At 60.5% G+C, this 21,582-nt stretch overlaps 1 protein-coding gene across 2 annotated transcripts; it reads left to right on the forward strand.

The window, feature by feature from the left end:
• Window positions 1-5,441: 5,441 nt before the first annotated feature.
• Window positions 5,442-20,475, forward strand: SRRT (serrate, RNA effector molecule). Of its 2 annotated transcripts, none has more exons than XM_084616393.1 (20): window positions 5,442-5,551; window positions 6,243-6,384; window positions 6,638-6,766; window positions 11,423-11,572; window positions 11,654-11,845; window positions 14,796-14,965; window positions 15,282-15,451; window positions 15,684-15,785; window positions 16,017-16,125; window positions 16,312-16,481; window positions 16,577-16,638; window positions 16,735-16,813; window positions 17,505-17,696; window positions 17,935-18,105; window positions 18,238-18,391; window positions 18,950-19,143; window positions 19,230-19,386; window positions 19,732-19,821; window positions 20,006-20,102; window positions 20,212-20,475. In XM_084616393.1, the coding sequence occupies exons 2-20, from the start codon at window positions 6,266-6,268 to the stop codon at window positions 20,285-20,287; spliced, it is 2,583 nt and encodes an 860-aa protein (XP_084472519.1). In that variant the 5' UTR covers window positions 5,442-5,551; window positions 6,243-6,265; the 3' UTR covers window positions 20,288-20,475. The 2 variants fall into 2 exon arrangements, with proteins under 2 accessions (XP_084472519.1, XP_084472520.1); XM_084616394.1 differs by having other exon boundaries at window positions 11,657-11,845.
• Window positions 20,476-21,582: the final 1,107 nt, after the last annotated feature.

Consider the following 21,582-nt stretch of genomic DNA (forward strand, 5'->3'; position numbering starts at 1 on the left):
CCCCCCGCCCCCTGGCATTGACCTGCGTCAGAGGCTGTGGTTTGCTCTTCTCTGAGCAGGTTTCCTGCCTGGCTCCAGCGAGCCCAAGGAAAACAGGCCCTGGACACCCCACCCTGCCCCTTCCGCTGCCCCCCCCATTGGGCAAGGGGGGCAGACCAGAGCCAAGCCAGGAGGGAATCCTGTCCCTGCAGCCCAGCTGTGGGCAGAAGTTACCTGCCTCAGAGCCGGGGAGAGAACCCAGGAGTCCGGGCTCCCAGCCCGCCTGTTCTAACCGTCCGGACCCCGCTCCCCTCCCAGACCCGGGCAGAGAACCCAGGAGTCCTAGCTCCCAGCCCCCCTTACACTACCCATTGGTCCCTGCTCCTTGTTTCTATTCTCCCGGCAGTCAGGAAATACCCTTTGTTCTGCCGTTTCCGTGGGAGGGGAGCGGGGTCAGGGCAGGATGTGACACCTCATTTCCCCAGCTCCTCCGGCTCCGCCAGTCCCGTGGCCCCTGCCCTGCCCTGCCTGGGGCCCCTGGTGAACACGGTTGGCTGGGCGGGGAGCTCCAGCTGTGCCCCGCCCCAGAGGTGGCCGCATCTCAGCGCCGGGCGAGGGGTCCCTGTATCACCAGCCGCCCCGCCCCAGAGCTGGCTGCATCTCAGTGACGGGCAAGGGGTCCCTGGGTTACCGGCTGCCCCGCCCCAGAGGTGACTGTATCTCAGGGCCGGGCGAGGGGTCCCCGGGTCACCAGCCGCCCCGCCCCAGAGGTGGCCGCATCTCAGCGCTGGGCGGGAGGTCCCCAATGAACCAGCCGCCCCGCCCCAGAGGTGGCCGCATCTCCGCGCCGGAGGAGGAATCACTCCTCCCCTCGCTCCCCCAACCCTGCAGGAACCGAACAATTATCTGGGCAGATGAATGTCTGGCACCAGAGGTGGAATTTCCTGGACAGAGGAAAAAATAAAACAGAGCGGATTCTGCTGACTGTCAGATTACACCGAGGGGGGTGGGGGGCTGGCAGATCTGAGGTGGGGTGTTTGGAGGGGCAGGGGTGGGTTTTGGGTGGTCTCCTTGTGGCCCCCGTGAAGTTAGGGACAAATAACCCCAAACCGCCCGAATCTATCTAGAGCAGAGGGCTGGGAGCCAGGACTCCTGGGTTCTCTCCCTGACTCTGGGAGGGGAGTGGGGGCTGGTGGGTTACAGCAGGGGGGGCTGGGAGCCAGGACTCCTGGGTTCTCTCCCTGACTCTGGGAAGGGAGTGGGGGCTGGTGGGTTACAGCAGGGGGGGCTGGGAGCCAGGACTCCTGGGTTCTCTCCCTGACTCTGGGAGGGGAGTGGGGGCTGGTGGGTTACAGCAGGGGGGGTTGGGAGCCAGGACTCCTGGGTTCTCTCCCTGACTCTGGGAGGGGAGTGGGGGCTGGTGGGTTACAGCAGGGGGGGCTGGGAGCCAGGACTCCTGGGTTCTCTCCCTGACTCTGGGAGGGGAGTGGGGGCTGGTGGGTTACAGCAGGGGGGGTTGGGAGCCAGGACTCCTGGGTTCTCTCCTCGACTCTGGGAGGGGACTGGGGGCTGGTGGGTTACAGCAGGGGGGGCTGGGAGCCAGGACGCCTGGGTTCTCTCCCTGACTCTGGGCTGGGGGGGAGAGAAGGGGCGGAGCTCGGACGCCTGGGTTCCCTCCACCTTATTTTCACAAGGGGGGGATGTTTATGTCGCCTTATCACATGACAACTGGGAGTCAAGATGGCCTCCCCCAGATTGGCCTCGCTCCCTGATCACATGACAAAAGGAACCAAGATGGCCACGCCCATGCAGCCTGCAGGACAAAATGGCTTCGCAGGTCCCCTGTCACGTGACATCCCAGGGCGAGGCGCTGGGGGAACCAATGACTGCGTTCAGCTTGGCTTCAAGCCGCTGCGCGTGCGCATTAGAGGAGCCGTTCGAAAATGGCGTCCCCCCGCCACAACACCCATGGGCAAGAGCCCAGAGGTGTCGCACATGCGCAATGGTGCCGCGTGGCTGCTGAGCGCCGGCTTGCTACGTCACGCGAGCGACGAAAGCTCGTCACGTCGCTTCCGCCTCTCGCGGGGCGGGCGCCTGCGCGCTGCGGCGCCCGGCGACTTACTTCGCGCCCCCCGCCCTGCCCCGGCGCATGCGCCGTGAGCGGCGCGGAGTCTGGGCCAGCCAGCGGGGGGGCCCGGCGGGATCATGTCCGGGGTGCAGCGCATGAGGGTGGCCAACGAGCGGCACAGCAAGAGCATCACCCAGCGCGGGGGCCTGCACCGCGCCCCGGTACGGGGGGGCACCGGCGGGGCTGGGGGGCGGGAGCGGGGGGGGCACCGGCGGGGCTGGGGGGCGGGAGTGGGGGGGCACCGCCGGGCTGGGGGGGCTGGGGGGGCACCGCCGGGGCTGGGGGGCGGGAGTGGGGGGGCACCGGCGGGGCTGGCGGGGCTGGGGGTCGGGAGCGGGGGGGCGCTGGGGGGGCTGGGGGGCGGGAGTGTGGGGGCACCGGCGGGGCTGGGGGGCGGGAGTGGGGGGGCACCGGCGGGGCTGGCGGGGCTGGGGGTCGGGAGCGGGGGGGGCGCTGGGGGGGCTGGGGGGCGGGAGTGTGGGGGCACCGGCGGGGCTGGGGGGCGGGAGTGGGGGGGCACCGGCGGGGCTGGCGGGGCTGGGGGTCGGGAGCGGGGGGGGCGCTGGGGGGGCTGGGGGGCGGGAGTGTGGGGGCACCGGCGGGGCTGGGGGGCGGGAGCGGGGGGGGCACCGCCGGGCTGGGGGGGCTGGGGGGGCACCGCCGGGGCTGGGGGGCGGGAGTGGGGGTGCACCGGCAGGGCTGGCGGGGCTGGGGGGCGGGAGCGGAGGGGCACTGGCGGGGCTGGGGGGCGGGAGCGGGGGGGGCACCGCCGGGCTGGGGGGGGCGATTTCCCATCCCTAACGCTCTCTCTGGCCCACACAGAAAGCCCCCCCAGAGGAGAAAGCCGCCGTGGGGCCATGGTTGCTGGCCCTGTTCGTGTTCGTGGTCTGTGGCTCAGGTCAGTCGGGTGGGATGGTCTGTTCACTCTGGATCCTAATGATGGGGGGCCTTAGGGACCGAGATCTGCCTGTTCTCTTGACGCCTTCCATTGGGAAGGATTTATAGCGTTCACCCTGAAGCTTAATGGTGAGAGAGACGCAGGCCGTGTCCCTTCCTGGGTGTTGATGCTGCTTCCTAGTTATGGCATCATGGTTCATTGCATGGTGTTTACCCTGAGGCCTAATGGTGGGAATCCAAGAGGAACAGACTGTTTACCCCGGGACCTGATGATTGGGACTAGAGGCAGGAGCACCACCCGTACGAGACATCTACACAAGAACCTAATAATGCGGGCAATTGTGGGGTTAACTCTTGAACCAAGGAAAGGGGGCCCTGATGCACTTCAGCCCCATGTGTCGTGTTCGTCCCAAAATTTAATGTTGGGAGCTAGAGACGGGTGTATGCTGCATGCAAGTGTGTTGACTCTGCAACCTAATGATGGGAGCCGTGTGCGTGAATGTGTCCATTCTGCCCGTGGATATCAGAAGGTTTCGCCATATTCAATCATTAGGTTTCAGAGTGTACTTAGCGCTGGGAGAGCGCTTTGGGTGGAAATTTAGTCTGAAACGTATGAGGCATAAACTGCTCCCATGTAGGGTGCTTGGTCTGCCCTTTAAGAACAGCCGCTGCCCCATGGATGGTGTTCATTCTGAAGTCTACTGACAACTAAGTTAGTTAGCTGGACGTGTGATGGGTTAATGGCAACAGTGGTGGTGACAGCTGGAGGACTGGGGTTGTTGACTCTGGCCCCTACTGATGTCAGAGATGGGAGAAGCTTCCCCTGGGGATGTACTGTCCCAGCAGCATCAACGATAGAGCGGTGCCCCTAGGTGTTGACTCTGAAACCTACTAATGGGACCAGACAGGCCAGCCCTGAGTTAGGGGTTCGGCTCCTCGAACTTCCTCTGGACCTTGGCCTGCCCATCCCTGCAGTTAGGTACACAACCCAGCTGCCCTTGGGAGGGGGAGGAGCCTGAGAACAAGCCCCTCCTATTACCCCAAGCTGTGCCCCTGAGAGCCCCCCCCCCCCCGCCCACCAGCCTCACTCTGCACCCTTCTCCGCCCCACCCCCAGCTATCTTCCAGATAATCCAGAGCATCCGCCTTGGAGGATGATGGGAAACGCCGCTCTCCCTCCCGCTCCTCTTCTCAGGGAATTCTGGGATACCTCCTGGACCTCCAGTGACCCTCTGTGATGTGTTGCAACCCCCCGCATCCGCCTGCCAACTCTGCCCCCCTTCTTTTTGCATCCTTGTATGTTTCCAGCCCGGGGGGGGGGGTGTGAAGAGGGAGGCTCCCCTTTCGTCTCTCCCGCCCCCGCAGATGGGGGCGTCCCCCAGAGGTCCTGTGAAGGCAGCCTGGGGTTCGGTCTTGGGGTGGGGGGGATTTTTCTCTTTAAATCTGTGATTCCCCCCCGCCTGCCCCGCTGCTCCAACCCCTCCTGCCTCGGGTTTCGCAGTGTCTGCCTGTTTACTGGAAATACATTAAATGTTGGGATTTTTAATAAAAACACCTGCCTCGGTGCTTCGTTCCCCCCCCCCAGCCTGGTACCCCCACTAAGCCCCCCCCCCCGCTGTGATCAGACCCACCAGGAAGATGGTGGACGGGGGGGGGGCTACTGGGCACAGGGAGAGAACCCAGGAGTCCTGGCTCCCAGCCCCCCTGCTCCAACCCCCCCAGCCCCCACTCCCCTCCTAGAGCCAGGGAGAGAACCCAGGAGTCCTGGCTCCCAGCCCCCCTGCTCCAGCCCCCACTCCCCTCCCAGGGCAGGGGAGAGAGAACCCAGGAGTCCGGGAGAGGGAGGGGCAGGGGGCTTGGCCATCATAGAGTTTTCCCTCCCTAGAGTGTCTCCCTGTGCGCCATAGAGGGGGAGCGGGCTAGAGCGGCTCCTGTCGCACCATAGAGTTGGCCTGTGGTTTAGAGTGTCTCTCGTGGCACCATAGAGTCTCACCGCCCTAGAGCGTCCAGACCCCCCCCCGCCCCGAGCTGTGCCGCTCTCCTACCGGGGACAGAGAGTGGGCTCCCTTCTCCTAGAGCATCGCTCGACTCTACCATAGAGGTGCACCTCGCTCTAGAGCGTCCCTCCTGCCCGCACCATAGAGTTCTCCCGACCTAGAGCGGCCCGCCGGCACCATAGAGGGCTGCACTGCCCCCTAGCGCGTCGCTCCTCGGTCCGCCTCCTTTTACCATAGAGTCCCGAATTCCTAGAGTGTCCCCCTCACCCGTACCGTAGCGTTCCCCCCCCGCCTAGGAGTCTCCCGCCCGCCCCGCAAAGTCCTCCCGCCCTAGAGAGAGCGCCCGCCCTGCCCCGCGCAGGCACCATAGAGGGCGGTTCCGCCTTCATCCCAGAGCGCCTCGCCGGAACCATAGAGTCCGGGCACTTCCGGTTTCCGCCCCGAGGCGCCGCTTCCGGCTCCCGCATCCGGGGACCCGGCGGGCGGCAGGAAGCGAGCGGGGCGCGCACGGGGAGGAGCCGGAGGCGGCAGCGCGAGCGCCGAGAGCGAGAGTGAGACACGGGGGGGGCCGGGCTGGGGGGCGAGGCGCCGGGGGGAGGGGTGAGATTTGGGGGGGGCGCCGGGGCGGGGGGGGGAGGGGGAGGGGTGAGATTTGGTGGGGGAGGCGCCGGGCCGGGGGGAGATTTGGGGCGGGGGGGGCGCCGGGCCGGGGCGGGGGGGGGAGATTTGGGGCGGGGGGGGGGCGCCGGGCCGGGCCGGGGGGGGGAGATTTGGGGCGGGGGGGGGCGCCGGGCCGGGGCGGGGGGGGGAGATTTGGGGCGGGGGCGGGGCGCCGGGCCGGGGCGGGGGGGGGAGATTTGGGGTGGGGGCGGGGCGCCGGGCCGGGGCGGGGGGGGAGATTTGGGGCGGGGGCGGGGCGCCGGGCCGGGGGGGGGAGTTTCCCGGCTCGAAGAGGTACAGGGCCGCGGGAGGGGAGGCGATGCGGGGGGAAGGTCACATCAAAGGGCCTTGCGGGGAGCTGGGCTGGGGGACGTTGCCTCCCTTCCAGGGGAGCTGGGGTTTGGGGGAGAAGCCGGGCTTGCGCTTAGGGGGCTGGGGGGCCAGTAAGGGGGCTGGGGGCGGGAGGGCAGGCGCTGGGGACACCGGCTCCAAAGGGGGGTCCCAGCTGCTCCAGCCCTGGCTTCTCCCATCTCCGCCTCGGGCCAGGTTTCCACCCCTTTCCCCCCCCTCCCCCCCGCGCAGCTCCCTCCTCGGCTCCCGCCGCCATGGGCGACAGCGACGACGAATACGACCGCCGGCGCCGGGACAAGTTCCGGCGGGAGAGAAGCGACTACGATCGCTCCCGGGAGCGCGATGACCGGCGGCGAGACGACTGGAATGACAGGTGCGGGGGGGTCCGGGGAGCGCCTGGAGCAGCCTCTGGCTTCGATTCCCCGGGCGAAGGGTTACCTCTGTGTGGACGTCTTGCTCCCAAGGTGGAGGGATACGTGTGGGTGGGTGATTTGCCCCCAAGGGGTACATATGGAGGGGTGATTTGCTGGGGGCAGGAGCAGAGCGATATATCGGGGGGGGGGGAGTGCAGCTGTCCTCTGGCGGAGGGATATATCGGGGTGTGATTGGTGTGTCTGCCCCCGCAGGGAATGGGACCGCGGCCGGGAGCGCCGGAGCCGGGGCGAGTACCGGGACTACGACCGCAACCGCCGGGAGCGTTTCTCTCCCCCCCGGCACGAGCTCAGCCCCCCCCAGAAACGCATGCGCCGAGACTGGTGAGTGAATGCCCCCTGCTGCGCCCGCCCGTGGGGGTCGAGGCTGGCCTGACCTGTCTGGCAGAGGCCACAGCTGGAGTGGGGCCAAAGGAGGCTAGACTGTTATGTGCCCTAGGCAGAGAGCAGGCGGGACGAGGTGCCCGAGGGAGACTATTCAAGGAGAGAGACCCAGATAATCCTGGCAAGTGTCCTGTGTCCCATGCTGAAGAGGAAGGTGAAACCCTCCCCAAGATCCATTAGACCCTGAGAGTATGAGCAAGAACCAGCCAGCCAAGTACCCGAGAGAAGGAAGAAGGAAATTTAAAAATAACCTCCCTGAATACATTGAGGTTTTATTTAAAAAAAACCAAACCCTTCCTGACCTCAGATGCTGGCTGGCCGCAGCCCGGAAGCATGAGCATTAGGAACATAAAGGGACCCCCAGCGCTGCCAAGTCCTGCCCCCCACTAACACAAGCAGCCCTGTTATACATTTGCACGCTCTGTGTAAACTCACTTTGCTGGTTGCCCCCATTTCTTGTATCGGGAGGCAGAGCCCCCTTGGATGGTTAGAAACTTTCGTATTTCCCCCCTGAATTTGTTCCTGTTCAGTTTATCCAATGCTGGCCTTTTGCTCCAACAGCTCTTCGCCTGCCCTAACGTATTTCTAGAAAGCAGTCAGCCCCCCCCCGCCCAATGTGTGAGCCTAAACGAGTCAGATTCATCCAGTCTCCCCTCATAAGACGGGGTTCTCCGTCACCCTCGTTGTCCTAGGATCTCTTCTCCGCAACTATTCATGTTCAAATTTATCTTTCTTGTATATGGGGGACCAGATTTGCGGCCGGTATTCCAACGGGGACTTCCCCCTGCCATCTACAACGGCGTTAATATTTCTCTCGCTCCGTCTCCTGGAAATACCTCGCCCGATGCAGCCTAGATTGCATTTTTGCCATTTCCCCGGCCACGTCGTGTTGGTGGCTCAGCACCCGCACACCCGGGTCTCTCTCCTGCTCAGCTGTTTCCAGCTGACGCGGCCCCAGCTTGTAGCAGAAATTTTTGTTGTGGACTATTAAATTTCTGCCCATTTCTGTCACTCCCGCCTTCTAGCTCTTCCTCTGTGCCGATTCTGTATCGTTAGCAAATTTCATGAGTACGCTCCTTATTTTTGTGCCAAGCTCATTTACAAATCTACTGAATAAGATCTGTCCCGAGACCGATCCTTAGCCGTTCATACGGTACTACCCTCGAATAGATAAATTTATTCAAAATCTTTGCTACTAACCATCTCACATGCCAGTTCTTTCAGTATTCTGGGCTGGAAACTATCCACTCCCCACGGATTTGAGAGCATTACGCTTTTTAAAGTTTTTCTTCCACCTCTGATAGGGCGACTTTCCTTCCTAGACGCACTTTTCCATCAGCCACACTGCTGTCATGCCCTGGTTCAGGCTCGGAAAGATTAGCTTTTTATCTGCACGCATCGATTTCACGCAGAGGGATGAAAAATTATTTCCGTCGCCGACAATAATCGCAATTTACAGCTAGGCAAAGGAAACTTAAAAACTAGTTAGCTTGATGTAAGGATGTTCAGTTTGTATATTTGGTCACTCAGCATTGATGATTTGCGTTTTAAGTAGGGCTGATCTCGTTTTAGAAAAATAACCACACGATTAAAGAAAAATTTACCATGTGATTAATCGCATTAAACAATCATAGAATCATAGAATATCAGGGTTGGAAGGGACCTCAGGAGGTCATCTAGTCCAACCCCCTGCTCAATGCAGGACCGATCCCCAATTAAATCATCCCAGCCAGGGCTTTGTCAAGCCTGACCTTAAAAACTTCTAAGGAAGAAGATTCCACCACCTCCCTAGGTAACGCATTCCAGTGTTTCACCACCCTCCTAGTGAAAAAGTTTTTCCTAATATCCAACCTAAACCTCCCCCACAGCAACTTGAGACCATCACTCCTCGTTCTGTCATCTGCTACCACTGAGAACAGTCTAGAGCCATCCTCTTTGGAACCCCCTTTCAGGTAGTTGAAAGCAGCTATCAAATCCCCCCTCATTCTTCTCTTCTGCAGACTAAACATCCCCAGTTCCCTCAGCCTCTCCTCGTAAGTCATGTGTTCCAGTCCTCTAATCATTTTTGTTGCCCTGTGCTGGACTCTTTCCAATTTTTCCACATCCTTCTTGTAGTGTGGGGCCCAAAACTGGACACAGTACTCCAGATGAGGCCTCACCCATGTCGAATAGAGGGGAACGATCACGTCCCTCGATCTGCTGGCAATGCCCCTACTTATACATTCCAAAATGCTATTGGCCTTCTTGGCAACAAGGGCACACTGTTGATCCATATCCAGCTTCTCATCCACTGTCACCCCTAGGTCCTTTTCTGCAGAACTGCTGCCGAGCCATTCGGTCCCTAGTCTGTAGCGGTGCATTGGATTCTTCCGTCCTAAGGGCAGGACTCTGCACTTGTCCTTGTTGAACCTCATCAGATTTCCTTTGGCGCAATCCTCCGATTTGTCTAGGTCCCTCTGTATCCTATTTTTGGGTGTCTTCTGCACTTTCAAATATATTGATTTCAATTACAACACAGAATACAAAGTGGACAGCGCTCACTTTATTACTTTGATTATATAACCAAGTAACTGAATCCTGGCAATCCATATTCTATATTAACGTCCCCATTGAAAACCGGGGTCAAGTATTTATTTAATTTGCGGGCCACATTTTGATCATTTCTTACTGTCTCTATCCCCACTGCATAGCGACCCGACCTCATCTTTCCTGATATTTTTTATTTCTATGTCTTTAAAAACCCGTATATATTTTCATTTCCTTGGCGAGAGCCTAGTCAGCAGGACTTTTAGCCATTCTCACTTTGGTCCTGTGTTTTCTAACCACTTTCTTTGCTGGTCATCCCCTTTTTTCCATGCTCTCTGGTTACTCCTCCTCGCTTCTTGGAGGTCGTTATTCCTCCTGCCGGGGCTGGAGTCTTTCCTGACACGTTTTCCCCCGTTGTTTCAGATCGTTTTTATGTTCCAAGCCTCCTGGTGCTCTTTCGGTCCAGCCGACTTCTTCGACTAATTCCTTTCAACTCCCCGGACGTGCCCTTTTGAAGTCAAAACCTGTCGTTGACCTGGTTTTTGATGCAATGAAACCGAAGTCACTCATGATTGCTCTGTCCAATCTGACTGCCCTCTTATATCTTGTGATTCTGACTGCATCTGCACTCTGCGTGTGAAAAAGGCCGACCTTTTTTCCTTATTTGTATTGTCCCCCAAGAATATTGGGGCACCCCATTTTTCTTAGGGTTAGTTTCTTTGAGTCTCATTACCATTTACACACATCAGTTGGGGCAGGCGTTAAAATGTGACTACCAGACATCTTGTAGTCCAAAATTAATTTTAGGGTCAATTTTTTGGAGGACATCTTTTCCCCGTAATCTTGTGGCTTAGGGTCATTCGTTGGTCATTTATGTCAGTGGCTCTCAAACTTTCCAGGCGACTGTCCCCCTTTCAGGAGTCTGATTTGTCTTCCAAACCCCTCACTTTACAACTATGTGCTTGCAAAATCCGACCTAAATGTACAAGCGTCACAACCACGCTAGTACTGACAAATTAATTGCCGACTTCCTCATTTGTACCATATAATTATAAAATAAATAGATTGGAATATAAATCTTGTACTTACGTTTCAGCGTATAGTATCCGGAGCAGTATTTAAAGAAGTCATTGTGTGAAATTTTAATTTGTACCGACTTCTCTAGTGGTTTTTATGCTGCCTGTTGTAAAACTAGGCAAATATCTAGGGTAGATGTACCCCCTGGAAGACCCCTGCGGCCCCTGGAGAACACGTACCCCTGGTTGAGAACCGCTGACTTTTATGTCAAGCGTTTTCTTAACTCTAAGGCCTAGTATGGCTAAGCTAAAATCTTACAGGCCTTGCGTTTCAGCCCTATTTACTTAGATACGTAATAGATAATTGTCTAACATAAGAACGGCTGTAGCGGGTCAGACCAAAGGTCGGTCTAGCCCAGTATCCAATGCCAGGTGCCCCAGAGGGAAGGAACAGAACAGGGAATCGTCAAGTGATCCATCCCCTGTCATCCATTCCCAGCTGCTGGCAAGCAGAGGCTAGGGACACCATCCCTGCCCAGCCTGGCTTATAGCCGCTGATCGACCTGTCCTCCATGAGCTTACCTAGTTCTTTTTTTGAACCCTGTTCTAGTCTTGGCCTTCATAACATCCTCTGGCGAGGAGTTCCACGGGTTGACTGTGCGTTGGGTGGAGAAATACTTCCTTTTGTTTGTTGTTAAACCTGCAGCCTATTCATTTCATTGGGTGACCCCTAGTTGTTTTGTTATGAGGAGTAAATAACACGTCCTTACTTACTTTCTCCGCACCGGTCATGATTTTATAGCCCTCAGCCATATCCCTTCTAATTGCTAATCAATCTTATACTTTTATAATCCTGCAATTTAACTGTATTCAACATGATGATTATACGTGACGCGTTAGCGAATTGTAATATCACCCGAGAAACGAACGGGAAAATGAACTAACTGGTTACACCCTGGGGCTTTCTAGCAGACCCCAGCTGTTTGCCCCGAGGCCCCTCTTGGCCCTGCCTCGCCCAAAGTGATTTTGAGCCCTTGCTTATCCCCCCCTATAGGGATGAGCACAGCACTGACCCCTACCACAGCGGGTACGAGATGCCGTATAGCGGGGCGACCGCCGGCCCCACCTACGGGCCCCCCCAGCCCTGGGCGCACCCCGATATGCACGTCATGCAGCAACACCATCTCCTGCCCATCCAAGCCAGGTAACTCGCCCCCTTCCTGCTCCTCCCCCACCTCTGCCTCCCCCTTCCCCTGCGCACACTGACCGTCTCGGCCCCCCCAAGCAGACTGGGTAACATCGCCGAGGTGGATGTCGGCATGGCCCCGCCCGTCATGAAGAGCTTCAAGGAATTCCTGCTCTCCCTGGACGACTCGGTGGACGAGACGGAGGCTGTCAAGCGGTACAACGATTACAAGCTGGATTTCCGGCGTCAGCAGATGCAGGATTTCTTCCTGGCGCACAAGGACGAGGAGTGGTACGTCCGCCACAGGGCGCGGCCCCGGCATCCCCCGCGTGCGTGCGTGCGTGCGAGATCCGGCCCGGAGACAGAACCAGGCGGACCCAGCAGGGCAGGAGTTTTGGGGGGCGGCTGGGCGATTCGGTGCCGGGGAGGTTGAAAGTCACAGACCCTGAGTTCTGATCCGACACAGCCAGGAGGTGGGGGGGGTTGCTGCCGTTCTGATCCGGTTGGACAAGGTTGGGGGAGGCTGCCAGGCGGTTCTGATCCAGCGTAGGGGGGCTGGGAAGGCCAGTGGTTCTGATCTCAGGCAGAGGGGGTGGGGATTGCCACAACGGACCCGTGGTTCCGATCCCTGCCGTAGAACGAAGGCTAACCGGGTGTGGCTAACCCCGGGCAGCTGGCCTCGCTTCACCAGCTTCTTAGCTATTCCCCCCCCCCGATCCCAGCTATGGGGCCGTGTCCGTTCCCGAGAGATCTGTGGGGTCTCCCTGGCCCGCGGTCCCAGCCATCGCTTGGCACTTTGGCCACGTGCCTGAGCGGGCATTGGCGTTGTGGGCTCGGTGGCCGGAGTTCTGTTTGGGATCGGGTCAGCGCTGAGAGAAGGTGGGGGTAGGAGCCAGCCCTCCCGATTCTGATGAGCGGCTCCCCTTGCCTCGGTTTCCCCCTCTGTAAAACGGGCATGGTTTGTTGGACGCGTTACAGTAGCGGCTAGAAGCCCCAGGGCAAGAGTGCAGGAGGGGTGTCATGAAGGGTGCCACGCTGACCTCCCCACCACCGAAAGGAGATTGGGGGTCCCATTGTGCTGGCCGCATCAGACAATGACCAATGACAAGGCCCCGCTGAGATCGGGGGACCACCCTTCTGCCAGGCACAAGCACGCAACAGTCCCTGTCCCAGCGTTTGCAGTCCAGACAGGCAACAGGACAGGAGGGGAAACTGAGGCACAAAGACATGATTTGCCCACGGTCATGTATCTGAGCCTGGTATGGAACCCAGGCACCCTGACTCCTTGCCACTAGAAAACACTACCTCCCAGCCCCCCCTGCTCTGACCCACCAGCCCCCACTCCTCTCCCAGAGCCGGGGAGAGAACCCAGGAGTCCTGACTCCCAGCCCCTGCATTCTAACCCACCAGCCCCCACACCCCTTCCAGACCGAGGGCATAATCCACCATGCCTCAGTTTCCCCTGTCGACAAATCCGGTGTATGAAACCCCCCCTCCCGCAGTGAATGTAGGAGCACTGTCTGTGTGGTGACTTCTGCGTGTGGTTCTTGGATGCTGCGTGGCGAGCCGTGCGTGTGGTTCTTGGATGCTAGCTTACAGGTTTCTCTTAATTTTAGCAGCCGTCTCTTAATTTATTTATTTTATTTTTTTGGGGGTGTGTGTGGCTGATAACTGTTAACTTACCCTTTTCTCCCCTCCTCCCAAGTGCCAGAATCAAGAGAATTCAAAATCAGAAGTCACTTTTGCCGTCAGCCTGGAGAATCTAAATCTCTTGATTTTTTTTGGTTTTTTTTTTCTTCCGGCTCCTCTCTCTCGCCCGTGTTTTTTGGGTGTTTTTTTTTTTTTTTAGCTAGATAGCCAGGGCCGAGCACTGAGCACAATGCAGTGTGTAGATGAATGTACAATGGTCAGGAATCAGACAGACAGCCGCGGAAAAAAAACAAACCCACCCAACCCGGGATTTTTTTTGTTTTGTTTTCGGTTAACTAAACCGCCCGGCGAGAGAGCACGAGTGCCCGTCACTCCGTAGCCAAAATAAAGCGCCCAGTGGTTAAAACCACCGAAGGAATTTCTCAGGCTCCCGTCGGAAAGCTGGAGTTGATCCTGAGTGTATGTATGACACGTGTTCTGTCTTATTCGATCGGACCTCAACTCTTAAAAAACAAACAAACAAATATACAGTACCAGAAAACAATCGACTCTTCCTTCCCGCCTCCCCGAGGTAGGAACGGGGGGTCTTGATTGCCCCCCTTCCCGCCAGCGACGTTCCCTTTTAAAACCAGTGCGAAAACAAGCGAACGCTTCAATTCCGGCCATGAATCTTGGTTTATTTCAAGGAATTTAGGCGTCTGATTCCCACGGAGACCCAGGGGAGTTAGGCATCTAAATAGCGTTACAAACTCTGGTGTTATGGTTGGCCTTAGAGCTCCCACCAACCCCCCGACCGAGATCTGAGCCCCTGGTTTGGACCGGACACTGAATCTACAGGTGGGAAGTGCGAGGGACCAGCCAGATTCCCTGCCCCAAAGACCGTGTCCTCCAGCTAGCCAAAGTCTAGGGGAAACGATTGGCATGAGATTAGAAGTGAACTGAAGAACAGACCCCCGGGTCCCAGGTTTCCAGCGGGGATCTGGCCCCCCCGTTCTGCCCCGCATGAGCGATGGGGAATTGATCCCAACTGGGATCCGGCCTTGTGGACCCCAGCTGGGATCTGTTGCTGTCTGTATTGTGACAGCCACCAGCCAGGCTCACAAAGAGCTCACCGTCTAAACAGCCGGGGGGGGGGGGAGAACCCAGGAGTCCTGGCCCCCAGCTCCCCTGCCATTGCTGGGGAGCGAAACCAGGCATCCGAACCCTCAATCCCCCCCCCCCAGCTCTCGGCTCGCTTGCCTCCGCGCAATCCGAGCGGGGCTCCAATTTGAACGTCGTCCACCAGGCACTTGGCTAAGAGGGTCAAACCTGCCCTGGGCTTGGCCGGTAGCGAACGGAGAGCGTAGCTTTAAAAAACAAACCAATGTGGTGAACTCATTTTTTCCTACCAGTGTCCAGCGCAACTCGTCAATAAATAAGATCCGGGGCGGGGGCTGGTCCCTGCTTCCCCACGTCCTCCCCGCCCCGAATTTTTTTACGGCGCCTCCCCCCTTCTCCAACGCAACCTGCATGTGCTAAGCATCGTCCCTCCCGCCGCGCCCTGTTCTGATCTCTCCTCGTCTGCCTTTTTCCCATCCCTCCCGGCTCGAAGGTTTCGCTCCAAGTACCACCCGGACGAAGCGGGGAAGAGGAAGCAGGAGGCCCACGGCGCCCTGCAGAACCGGCTCAGCGTCTTCCTCTACCTCATGGACAACGGCTGGTTCGAGAACTTGCAGCTGGATATCGACAAGGCCACCGCGATCGTCAAGATGCTGGATGCCGGTAAGGGGGGGCCTGGGACGGGCGGGCTTTGGTTCCAAAGATATCGGGGAGGGGAGCCACCCTGAAACCCACAGTTTGGATCCAAAGACCCTGTCAGTCTAGGGATCCGAAAGGCAGGCAACGCCCGACCTTGGGGTCCAAAGACGGGGGCCTCTACTGCTGGAGCTGAAGGGAGATCCTCCCCCTGCAGCAGCAGCCTTTTCTTTACTCTTCGTGGGGAAGCAACTTGGCCGAGGCGGGCGGGGGTCCCCCCCGTGCCGTGCCGACAACCCCACAATGACCCTCGCCAATTCCCCCTCTCCTCCCCCCTCCCCAGCCGTTATCAAGATGGAGGGAGGCACAGAGAACGACTTGAAGATCCTGGATCAGGAGGAAGAGGAGGAGAGGCAGGACAAGGCCGAACCGGGGAAGAAGGACGAGGCCCGCCTGTCTGACGCCGACCGCAAGGGCTCGGACAAAGAGGACAAGAAGGAGGACGGCAAAAAGGTCAGGGGAGCTGACAAGTCCTGGCTCCGACGTGCCTCAGTTTCCCCACTGGGCCCGCTCGCCCAGGCGCCAGGGTGATCGGTGCCATCCGAAGGAGCTGGGTAGAGAGACGTTATCCTGTCATCCTGCGGGTGTGGGGGGGGAGGCAGGCTGGGCTCCCTCAGGGTGGAGGGCCTGCTCATTGGGGGGGAGGGGGTGAAGAGTCTCTGACAGGTGCCCCCCGCTCCCCCAGGCTGACAGTGATGAGCCGGTGGAGGAGAAAGCCAAGAAGTCCTCCGAGGAGGAAGAGGAGAAGCCGGAGAAGAAGGAAGAAGCTGAGAAAGAGGCCAAAAAGGTGGGTCCTGCAGCCCCACCCCCTCCTGGTCCCCTTTGCTCCTCCCCCTCCTGACTGGCCCCCGCCCATTTATCCTCTGCCCTGCCCCCTGTGCTCCTTCTGACATGTCCCACCCCCTTCATGCCAGTTCCTGCCTGCCCTGTGCTCCCTGTTTCTCGCAGACTCCACCCCTTTGCTCATAGTCCCTGCCCCCTTTCCTGCCGGTCACCGGGCTCCCTCTTTTCCTCTCAGGTCAGCAAGAAGCGGAAGCGGAAACGCAGCGGGGACGACAGCTACGATGAGGGGAGCGTCTCGGAGTCAGAGACAGAGTCCGAAAGCGGCCGCACCGAGGACAAGGAGGGTGAGACATGCAGGGGCCTGTCCCCTCTAGGGGGCGCTGGCTCCCACCCGGCCCCAAGGCGGGGACTGGCTGGCTCAGGGGGGCGGGGAATGGGATACGGGATACAGGGCAGGGACTGGCTGACTCAGTGGGGCGGGGAATGGGACATGGGCCGGCCCCACCCTTACTCTGTCCTGCCTGGTGCAGAGGAGAAGCCCAAGGAGGAGAAGGTGAAGGAGGAAGAGGAGGAGGCGGTGGCGGCGACGAAGGCCAAGGAGAAGGACGGCGGGGAGTGCAAACCCCGCCCTCTGCACAAGACCTGTTCCCTCTTCATGCGCAACATCGCCCCCAATATCTCTCAGGCCGAGATCGTGGCGGTGAGCTGGGGGGGCTGATATTCTGGGGCGGCTGCAGGTGGGGGGTATAGATCCAGTCCCCTTCCTAACACCCCCCGATCTCTCTCTCCCCGCAGCTCTGCAAGCGGTACCCCGGCTTCATGCGCGTGGCCCTATCCGACCCCCAGCCCGAGAGGAGGTAGGTGGCATCCACTGGGGGGGTGGGAAGCCAGGCAGAGGCGGGCGCTGTGGGAGGTCCGTGTGCCCGGGCACTAACTCCAGGCATCTGCGCCAGGTTTTTCCGCAGGGGCTGGGTGACTTTCAACCGGAGCGTGAACATCAAGGAGATCTGCTGGAGCCTGCAGAACATCCGGGTAAGGCCACAGCGTGTGGGGCATGGGGGTGGGGGGTGTCGGAGGCTGCGCCCGAGTGGAGTTGGGGGGGGCGGGGGTCTGTCCATGGACACCTTCGTCCTTGCCCCAGAGCCGTGTGCTCTGTGTGTTGCCTGGGAAAGGGAGATGTCAGCCACAGCTCTAAGGAGGGCTGGCCCCGATGCCCCCACTTCTCTGGGGGTTGTCCCTGTATAACCAGCCGCCCCGCCCCAGAGGTGGCCGCATCTCAGCACCAGGCGAGGGGTCCCCATGTCACCAGCCGCCCCGCCCCAGAGGTGGCCGCATCTCAGTACCGGGCGAGGGGTCCCTGGGTCGCCGGCTGCCCTGCCCCAGAGGTGGCCGCATCTCAGCACTGGGCAAGGGGTCCCCGGGTCTCCAGCCGCCCCGCCCCAGAGGTGGCCGCATCTTAGCACTGGGCAAGGGGTCCCCGTGTCACCAGCCGCCCCGCCCCAGAGGTGGCCGCATCTTGGCACCGGGCGAGGGGTCCCCGGGTCACCGGCCGCCCTGCCCCAGAGGTGGCCACATCTCAGCGCCGGGCAAGGGGTCCCCGTGTCACCAGCCGCCCCGCCCCAGAGGTGGCCGCATCTCAGCGCCGGGCGAGGGGTCCCCGGGTCACCGGCCGCCCTGCCCCAGAGGTGGCCGCATCTCTGCTCAGTCCGTGTCTCCCCCGCAGCTCCGGGAGTGCGAGCTGAGCCCCGGCGTGAACCGCGACCTCACCCGCCGCGTCCGTAACATCAACGGCATCACCCAGCACAAGCAGATCGTGCGCAATGACATCAAGCTGGCTGCCAAGCTCATCCACACCCTGGACGACCGCACCCAGCTCTGGGGGGCGGGGGAGTCCCGCGAGGCCCCCCAGGTCTCGGTGAGTACACGGGCCGGGGTGGGGGGGGTATCATGCCTCTGCCCCACGGCTTCCCAGCATCCTTCCCCCACACCTTGGAGACCCTGCAAAGGATTCTGGGGGCATGATCTACGGCCAGTGGGGCCCATCTGTGCCCCCCACAGGCTTCTGGGAGGCGGCTAAAGGGGGGCGCCCCGCCCCACAGGCTTTTGGGCCGGGTCCCCCGTTCGCTCACTTGTCCCGTGTGCCCCCCCCCCAGAGCCTGCCCTCCCAGAACCCCATCCTGAAGAACATCACGGACTACCTGATCGAGGAGGTGAACGCCGAGGAGGAGGAGCTGCTGGGCAAGAGCGGGGAGGCGGCCGACGAGCCCCCCAAGGAGGGGAACCCGGCCGAGATCAACGTGGAGAGGGACGAGAAGCTCATTAAGGTGAGGGGGGCGGGGAATGGGGCCGGGACCTGTCCCCTCTGGGGGCGCCGGCTCCTCTCCGGCCCCAGGGTGGGGACTGGCTGGTTCGGGGGGCAGGGGCCTGTCTGGACTTGACCCCCCTTTCCCCCCCAGGTGCTGGACAAGCTGCTGGTTTACCTGCGGATTGTGCACTCAGTGGATTATTACAACACCTCGGAGTATCTCAACGAGGACGAGATGCCCAACCGCTGCGGGATCATCCACGTGCGCGGGCCCATGCCCCCCAACCGTGTCAGCCACGGGGAAGGTACCGCCGGACGCCGGGGTTCTCCCCCCGCCCAGGGGAGAGGAGTGGGGGCTGGTGGGTTAGAGCAGGGGGGGCTGGAAGCCAGGACTCCTGGGTTCTCTCCCTGGATCTCGGAGGGCAGTGAGGGCTAGTGGTTAGAGCAGGCTGGGCTGGGAGCCAGGGTTCCTGGGTTATCTCCCTGGCTCGGGGAGGAGAGCTGGGTCTCATGGGTTAGAGCAGGGGGGGCTGGGAGCCAGGACTCCTGGGTTCTCTCCCTGGCTCTTGGACGGGAGTGGGGGCGGGTGGGTTATAGCAGGGGGGGCTGGGGACCAGGACTGCTGGGTTCTCTCCCCAGTTTGGGGAGAGGAGGGCAGTGAGGGCTAGTGGTTAGAGCGGGGGGGCTGGGAGCCAGCACTCCTGGGTTGTCTCCCTGGCTCTGGGAGGGGAGCAGGCGCTGGTGGGTTAGAGCAGGGCAGGCTGGCAGCCAGGACTCCTGGGTTCTCCCCCCGGCTCGGGGAGGGCAGCGGGGTTGGAGCCAGGGAGCCGGTGCTCAGGACTCCTGGGTTCCCCGCCCCGCAGTGGCCGAGTGGCAGAAGACCTTCGAGGAGAAGCTGGCCCCGCTCTCCACCGTGCGGGAGTCTCTGTCGGACGAGGAGGCCCAGAAGATGGGGAAGAAGGACCCCGAGCAGGAGGTGGAGAAATTCGTCACGGCCAACACCCAGGAGCTGGGCAAGGACAAGTGGCTCTGCCCGCTCAGCGGGAAGAAATTCAAGGTGCGTGGGGAAGATCCGGGGGGTGGGGTGAGGGGCTCCCCCTGCCTCGGTTTCCCCCACTCACCCCTGTCTCCGCCCCCTGGCAGGGCCCCGAGTTCGTGCGCAAACACATCTTCAACAAGCATGCCGAGAAGATCGAGGAGGTGAAGAAGGAGGTGTCGTTTTTCAACAGCTTCCTCCTGGACGCCAAGCGCCCGGCGCTGCCCGAGATCAAACCCAACCAGCCCCCCGGGCCCGGGCAGGGTATGCAGCGCCCCCCAGGGAGAGGGCAGAGGGTGGCGGGGGGGAGGTGGTGTCGTGGCCCTGGAGTTCAGGGGCTGTCTGCTCTCCTGGGTCTTGTTTTGCTGTATGGGGCAGGGATCTGCCGTTCTCTTCGAGCCCTGGGAGGAGGCAGGACTCCTGGGTTCCCTCCCCGGCTCTGGGAGGGGTGTGAAGGCTGGTGGGTTAGAGCAGGGCGGGCTGGGAGCCAGGACTCCTGGGTTCTCTCCCCGGCTCGGGGAAGGGCGGGGGCCTGGTGAGTTAGAGCACGGGGGGCTGGGACCACCAGTGTCTTACACCTCTGCCCTTCCTTTTTTCCCCTCCTTCCAGGTCTCACCCCTGGGCTGCCCTACCCACACCAGACACCCCAGGGGCTCATGCCCTATGGACAGCCGCGCCCGCCTATTATGGGATACGGTGGTAAGTTGGCCCACGGGGGTCAGTAGGGGGTGCCCCTTGCTGCTGGGAGCGGGGTGGGGATTGAGTGTTGGGCAAGGGATCCCCACCCCAGTAGTGGCCGCATCTCAGCGCCGGGCGAGGGGTCCCTGGATGACAATATGAGTTGTATCCTCTGCTGACTCGTGTCCGTCTGTCCCTCCTGCAGGCGGCCCCCCCTACCCTCACGCCCCCTATGCCGCCGGCCGCGGTAACTACGACACCTTCAGGGGGCAGGGCAGTTACCTCAACAAACCGCGGAACAGGTAGGTGGGGAAAAGTGAACCCATCGGCGAGAGGTGTTTGGGGGGGGGTGGATATGGGGCAGAAAGGGCCCATGGCTCTCACCCACTCCATCTCTTCCCCCCCCCCCAGGATGGTCCGGGGCGACCCCCGCGCGATCGTCGAGTACAGAGACCTGGATGCCCCTGAAGACGTGGATTTCTTCTGAGTGAGACGGCCCCGCCCCTTGTTTTAAGCCCCACCCTGTTCCCCCCAAACTGACCCTCCCCCCGCCAGCGTTTTTTATACGAGTCTCCGCCACCGAATTCCCCACCTCACCCCACTGCCAACTGTTTTCCTTTTGTACATTTCACCTTTTCGGTCCCTATTTGATTTCAATAAATACCTGGATGTAAACGCCCGCTGGGTAGCGTGCATCGCTTAGCAACAGGGCCATGGGTGGGACTAGGGGTGTGGGGGGAGATTTTATACCTCAAATTCCTTCTCTGCCCTGACACTTCAAATCAGCCATGGTTAGGGACCAGAGTGAACGGTGTCATGTTGCTACCTCGACTCCGCTTCCCTTCGCCACAGCTGCGCGGCAATCAGGAGCCCTCCTTGGCTCCCCTCCTGCCCATTTCCAGTAGGCAGCCATTTTTGTGGGTCCTACACACTCAAGGCACTAAGCCGCATGTGCAGCAGCACGATCTACTGGCATTGCCTTTGCGCACTGACAAACAGAACTGTCGTCACACTGACCACAGACACAGATCAGTTTTGGTTTGTGGGGAGTTAACTCTGAAACCTAATGATTGCTGTTATTAAAATCTATCTCTCTCCAGCATTGTGGTGAGCCGGGGGAGTGGGGGATACAGGGAAAACCAGGGAGTCCTGGCTCCCAGCCCCCCCTGCTCTAACCCACAATCCCACCCACCCTCCCCTCCCAGAGCTGGGTAGAGAACCCAGGAATCCTGGCTCCCAGTCCCCCCCCGCTCTAACTACTAGACCCCCTACTCCCATTCCCCAGCCAAGGAGAGAACCCAGGCATCCTGCAGTTCCTTCAAAGATGGTAACTCCCGTCAATGTGTATACAAGGCTCCAGGGTCGGGTCCCCGGCATCCCCTGGCAAACGCATGTGGGAAAAGGTGGAAAAAAAGGCAAGAGCCGGAAACGCTGTATCTTGGCAGGGTCCGGCCAGGCGTTGATTTTTCCCTCGCCCCAACACTCGGCGTTTTCAGAACCCAAAGCAGGGTCACTTCGCTCCTTCCCTCCCGGATGTGTGCGGACGAAATCCGTGGGAACCCACCGCCTCCGGCTGGGGAAAGATTTAGCCAAGCCAGCGTGCTCCTCTCTGAACCGCCCACGGCTGAGATTTCGGCCACGGGGCGCGACCGTCCCACATCGTTCCCTCCAGTCTGAGGCGGCTGAGCCGCGATGCCTGGTCTCTTCACCGTCGGGGGGCAGGAAAAATCTCGCTGACTCACTTCGGAGAGCGGCTCCAACGTTCACCCTTCTCTAGTCTTT

This window comes from Lepidochelys olivacea (genome assembly GCF_965140295.1).
Source record: "Lepidochelys olivacea isolate rLepOli2 genome assembly, chromosome: 28".
Taxonomy (NCBI): domain Eukaryota; kingdom Metazoa; phylum Chordata; order Testudines; family Cheloniidae; genus Lepidochelys; species Lepidochelys olivacea.